The 5,363-nt window shown below is 54.1% G+C and overlaps 2 protein-coding genes across 2 annotated transcripts; one reads left to right on the top strand and one right to left on the bottom strand.

Moving 5' to 3' along the window:
- Nucleotides 1-2,173: 2,173 nt before the first annotated feature.
- Nucleotides 2,174-3,024, top strand: P884DRAFT_258592 (uncharacterized protein). Its single transcript, XM_069441254.1, has one exon. It carries the CDS (start codon nucleotides 2,475-2,477, stop codon nucleotides 2,925-2,927), a length of 453 nt encoding a protein of 150 aa, XP_069298021.1. The 5' UTR covers nucleotides 2,174-2,474; the 3' UTR covers nucleotides 2,928-3,024.
- A 3-nt stretch (nucleotides 3,025-3,027) lies between these two features.
- P884DRAFT_323880 (uncharacterized protein) lies at nucleotides 3,028-4,538 on the bottom strand. Its single transcript, XM_069445454.1, has 3 exons — nucleotides 3,620-4,538; nucleotides 3,282-3,539; nucleotides 3,028-3,213 (listed from the first exon to the last, which is right to left on the bottom strand). Exons 1-3 carry the CDS (start codon nucleotides 4,437-4,439, stop codon nucleotides 3,128-3,130), a joined length of 1,164 nt encoding a protein of 387 aa, XP_069298020.1. The 5' UTR covers nucleotides 4,440-4,538; the 3' UTR covers nucleotides 3,028-3,127.
- Nucleotides 4,539-5,363: the final 825 nt, after the last annotated feature.

The raw sequence follows: 5,363 nt of genomic DNA, 5'->3' as shown, positions 1-5,363 counted from the left end.
GGCAATAGATGCCTCGCGTTTTACGCGTTCTATCTGTCGGTCAGCAATAATTGCTATAGTATTTAAAGACGATAAACCGGTAGTTTGATGGAAAATACTACTATTCGAATTGCTAGCTGAAAGGCTATTAAAGTGGCTGCAAATTGCTGATCAAATTGCTATTCGAATTGCTGTTCGAATTGCTGTTCAAATTGGTGGAAATTAGTGGAAATTGAAGTCTTGGATGTCCCTGGTATTGGTGCGCGAGCAGGGTAGCCGCGCGAGCAGGGTATGGATTACGTTATCGCGAATCGGGGAAAGGCGGAGTGGGGACGCATGATCCACGGCGCCGGCCCTCCCCGCCGTTTTGCTCTCTTTTGGTGTACAAGTACTTTGTAGTGCACTTGAGCACGGAGTAGTTACATTAAAGGCACTCTACCAGGATGGCTGTAGACTCTAACTTTGGTATGTAAGTGCAGTGTACTGTACATAGGTAGTTGCGAGTTCGAGAAGCGAAAGGCTCGGGTTAAATTCTCTTCAGAATACGCCGGATATTCGCCCCAAGTTGGGTAGTTACTTCCCTCCCCAGGCGTTCTGATCTCGCTCCATGGCAGGCCCGACCAAGGGTGACACCATAAAAAATCCCAGCTTTTGGCCTTTGTGTCCCCCTCGGCCTTCTTGCCTTTGTTGCATCCCGGAAACGTGCAATCCCACCACACACGGAGATAGATACCTTAGGTACGGAGGCGGCAGAGGGTCTTCTCGGTCGTGACACGCTGTCATTCCCCACCACACGGCCGAGAGAAGAGACGATCTGCGCGTTACATTGCACCTACAGAGTACATACGGATTACAAGCAACTTACACAAATACGCACACCGATGTATTCTGTATATCATACACGTCACAGACCATGGCACCTGGCTGTGTCTCACAGCACATGGTTGGTCACCCTCGATCCTCCATGCAAGGGTTTCCAAACCGGGAAGGTCCCGCACATCAACATGACGGCGACCTTTCGTTCGTTCGCACCGCATCTGATTCTTGTCTAAGGTGAGCCGGAGGGAAGAGGAGAGGGGAGTTCTAGCGGATAGTAGAGGAGTGTACTTGGTAGTGTAGAAGGAGTGGATGTAGTGCGACCGGTGAACGGCGAGATCGTGGAGCCCGCGTAACAATGTACTACGTAGTAATAAGGAGTGTGCATTTCTTATAATAGGTTACATACCATGAACGTAGCATGTCTTAGAAGCGGAGATCACGACCAACGTTTCTTTCCCATATTCTCTCTCTGTGACCTCACATACATGCATATCACGGAGTACCAGTACTGCTCGAGACGAGCGTATGCCTCAGTTGCACTACACTGTATGTGCACTACTTGGTACTTTTTGAAAAGGTGGTGGTGTGCTACGATGGTAACCGGGAGAGCAAGGGGAACATCAAGGAAAGAAAAAGAATAAAAGGGTAAACGTGCGGCCTCATTGGCTCCCAATAGAGTGGTTAGCGAGGTCGACTTGGCGGTCTTATAGCTCCTGATTGGCCGGCCGCAGTTGGTAAATCGAAAGGCGCTCCCCCCCCCCCCCCAAAAAAAAAAAAAAAAAAAAAAAAAAAAAACCAGAAAACAAAAAAACTTGCACCTGCATTCGGCATCTGACATCGGCCGACCTCGATGTGGAAGTTGTAGAGTGGTGGACATACAGTCGCGACACATGCGCGGATTCATCAGCTGGCGGAGATAACGCCGAGTGCGCCCCCGGAACAGCCAATTTTGCCTCTGCTTCCCGTTTCTTCTCTTTTTCCTTTCAGCTGCCGACGTCTTGCCGGTGGCCACCGACCCCTATCAAGAGCCGCTTCCGCTGTATTCATTGCCTTTTTGGAGTGTCCAATCGACACTTATTTGTTCCGGAAGAACACAATGGCATTCAGCCAGGCCAGGGTCTCTTCAGCCGTTGGGATCCAACCAGCGCATCCTGGAATTGTATGTACGTATATACCGGGTGTAATATTATCGTATAGCAGTGTACGAGCTTTGGACTGTATGTAATCCATACCTACATCAGGTAATTACCCTACCTACACTAAGTGCAGGAATCGGGTACTGCCGCGACCTGCATCGCATCCCGCTCCTGTACGACCCTCGATTCTGTGACCCCTGACTCACCTCCGCCTCCTCGCAGATGCTTGCATTAGATACGGAGTAAGTATGTATATTGCCTCTCTGTGCCTCCCTACTGGCAACCTGTGTGTGCGTGAGCACACTGCCGGAAAACCGGCGAGTTACCTTACAGTCTATGGGAGAGAGAAAAAGGACTATGTACATGTACATGAAATGGTACTGTACAGTACAAGCGCATCCAGTGAAGCGAAACAGTCAGGCCAGCCAATTTTTCTTGCTCTCCTTTTGCTTTTCCGAACCCAACCCGTGCCGTGTAGCCATCCTATAACCAGTCTTTGTGACCCCATGCCTACCTCTTCATGTACAACGTGGTCCGGTCATGCTCGTCTCTCTCATGTCCACAGCCCCGCTGGGCTCTCTGGCAGTCGCCAATCGGATATGTCCTCTGGCCTCATGCCGATCTTCCTCTCCTCACCGTGGAATGAGGGCCCTACACGGGAGTGGTGACATTTCAGCGTATGTTCAGCACATCCCTTGCTTTCCCCTTCCTTTTCGAGTGAAAAAAACAAGCTGGTACACCGAAAACGCCAGAACCAGCAAAATGGAATCCCCTTTTCGCCGTCTAGGGCGGGGCAGTTGCCCGAAAACCCTGCTGCCCCTTTATGCCCGGGACGCCGTTAAACCTTCCAGTCGCCCTTTGCCATCCACTCGAGTCCAGAGTAGGGAAAGCCTCATGCAGAAAGGAAAAGGCCGCATGAGCGAAACCTCTGTTGATTCCCCAAACATCCGAGCCTTCCAGGTCCTTGCTGGGGCAAGTTGGTTCGAGACGTAGCGAAGAATGGTCGAGGAGGGAAGAAGGAAAAAGAAGAAGGGAAAAAAAAAAGGGGGGGGAAGGCGAAATAAAACAAAGTATAACGATAATGGACAAGACACAAGCGGGTGGCCGTCAATGGTGTCCTCGTCCCGCTACGAAAAAGCCAGCCAAGGCAAGAGGCCGGTCGGTCAGGATAATTCCGTGATATATATTGCGTCTCAGCGACGACGATTGGTGGAGCTCCCCTCGCTGGGGCCGCCCGGTGCGTTAGAAGCCTCGTAGAGGTCCAAACACTCCTCGAGTACTGTCACAACATTCGTTAGCAACAAGACGCCACGCCGGTATGGCGATAACCATGGCAGAGGAACCTACTGTCGATAATCTGTTCTTCCCATACCCCGTACTGGTAATCAACCAGGCCGTGCCTCTCCACGCTGTCACAGAGCCTGACCAGATCCTTGCCCATCTTCTGGAGTCCTTCTCGTGAGATGAGGCTCTGTGGGCGCTGTATTTGCTGCCCGGATTCCATCATCTCTTTCTGTCGCTGAAACATGGCCAGCCAGGCGTGATTGAAATCGTTCCACAACTTGATCCGCCCGCTATGCAGACTCTGATCGTCGGAAGTGAGGCCTGAAACATGACACAAATGGTCGTGTTAGTAAGAAGATACTCCAACCTTCTTGTGGAGGCATGCCTTGCTGCAAACTTACCCAACTCCACAACATGCGAAAGCAGCCAATCGGATATGTTAAGGAGCGACTCGCTGGCAGTCGCGAGCACGCCGTTCCGAATGTTTTGGAAGATTTCCTTCAGCGCCGTTTGGTAGCTGAGGTAAGCATCGTCGAGGCCGGTGCCGGCGGGGTACTCTTCCTCCATTCTCACGTCAGTGGCGGGAGTCGTTTGCGCAGCCATCCCTCCGATGGCGCCCATGCCTCCGGTCGAATAGCCGTGCATTCCCGACTGCTGATATACTTGAGGTGCACTGGAAGAGCCCGACTGGCCCTGCAGGTTAGACGTGGCAGCCGCGGTGGTTGGCTCGCTTGAGAAGTAAGGACCCGCGACATCGGTCGCCATCATCGGCAAGCCTGCAGGCTGCCGGGATGAAAACTGTTGACTCGCATCGTACACGGTGGCGCTCTGTGGCCCTCCCGTTTGCTGTACGTGGTACATCATTGCCGGGGGGTACGTGCCGCCGAAGCTCTGGGTCTGCCGCGAGTCCGGCTGCCCGTATTCGGCGTTGGAGTGGTGGTAACCCATCGCTCCTTGGGGCATCGCCGTCGCCGGAAAGCTTGTACCCGACGCATCCTGATAGTACCCGCTGTACCCAGCTGAACCGCCTATCCCCCGCGCCGCACCCGATGGTGATGTGTTGATGGGCGCTGGCCTAAACCTCTCCCCCTGAGCGCCCGGGAAGGGCCGTCTTTGCTGCTGTGGCTGCTCGTGCAGCGATGGGTGATGCCGTGATGAGCCACCAGAAGCGGAGTAGATGGGCGGTTCAATCTGCCTCCTCTGGCCTCTGTTGTCGTCCATCCCCCCTCAGGTTTCGAAAGAAAAATGACCGCCCTGCAACCGGAGACGCCCAATCCACCTGGTATGGAGCAGAACTGCGACGCGAGAACCTCGGGCCCGTTGGCAGTCTAAGAAGGGAACGGACACCTCCTGAAAGGCTTGCGTCGTCGATGACTTCGCGGACAGGCCCGGCGGGTCGAGCAGTTATCGGAATGCGGCGATGCTTGGGCCTCCCGGACCGCACCGAACTGTTGGGAGGCGAAAAGGCAGCCGGCGCTACGCAGAGGCCAAACGTTCCGACACAGAACCTCCAGCACACACGTCGGGCGTTTTAACGGGGAGAAATGCACGCGGTTTCTGCAGGAGTGGTCGCGCTGCAGCGTCGCTGTTCGTCTTCCAGCGTTCGTTGTCGCCTCGTGCGTGCTTTTTCTCCAACGTCGATGACTGGCGCAGAAGTGACAAACGGGGTCTTCCGAGCTTCGAAGGTCGCTTTCGCAAGGATCCCGCCTGCTAGGAGATCTGGCCTTGGGACTCAAAAGTGGGGATGACGAAAGCCAACCAAGATCTAGAGGGACTTGATCGCGGTCGTTCGATTAGGGTTGTGTGCGGAGGCCAAGATGAACGACTCGCTCAGCAGCAACACCGAGACAGGCTAGCGGCGATCCTATAGCCAGAGCCCAAAGCAGCCGGAAGGCCTTTGCGCTCAGACAAATCTGCGGCCCTGTCCGACCGGTATGTAGAGGCTTCAGGAAGCTCGGAAGACCAGGAGAAGCGGTGGCAGATATGATTCGGTCTACACGCCGGCGCATAACCAGACACTTTGCCGGCGCGCCCAAATCCCTATACGAAATCGGGCAGTGAGATGCTTGTGGCGTTTGTCTGCTCGGGGGCTGGCAATGGAAGAGTTTTTGGGGCGACGGAAATGTCGAAGACAGGGGACCGCCG

Source organism: Thermothelomyces heterothallicus (genome assembly GCF_042370625.1).
Source record: "Thermothelomyces heterothallicus CBS 202.75 unplaced genomic scaffold P884_scaffold_9, whole genome shotgun sequence".
In the NCBI taxonomy this organism is placed as follows: domain Eukaryota; kingdom Fungi; phylum Ascomycota; class Sordariomycetes; order Sordariales; family Chaetomiaceae; genus Thermothelomyces; species Thermothelomyces heterothallicus.
This window is presented reverse-complemented; position numbering and strand designations above follow the sequence as displayed.

What these genes read in the sequence shown, in the direction of transcription:
- P884DRAFT_323880 (XM_069445454.1), bottom strand. Translation starts at nt 4,439, where the DNA reads ATGGACGACAACAGAGGCCAGAGGAGGCAGATTGAACCGCCCATCTAC. An exon ending in TTCGCATGTTGTGGAGTTGG is followed by an intron (nt 3,540 to 3,619) that starts GTAAGTTTGCAG and finishes GTCATGTTTCAG; the next exon opens with GCCTCACTTCCGACGATCAG. An exon ending in GGAAGAACAGATTATCGACA is followed by an intron (nt 3,214 to 3,281) that starts GTAGGTTCCTCT and finishes ATGTTGTGACAG; the next exon opens with TACTCGAGGAGTGTTTGGAC.
- P884DRAFT_258592 (XM_069441254.1), top strand. Translation starts at nt 2,475, where the DNA reads ATGCTCGTCTCTCTCATGTCCACAGCCCCGCTGGGCTCTCTGGCAGTC.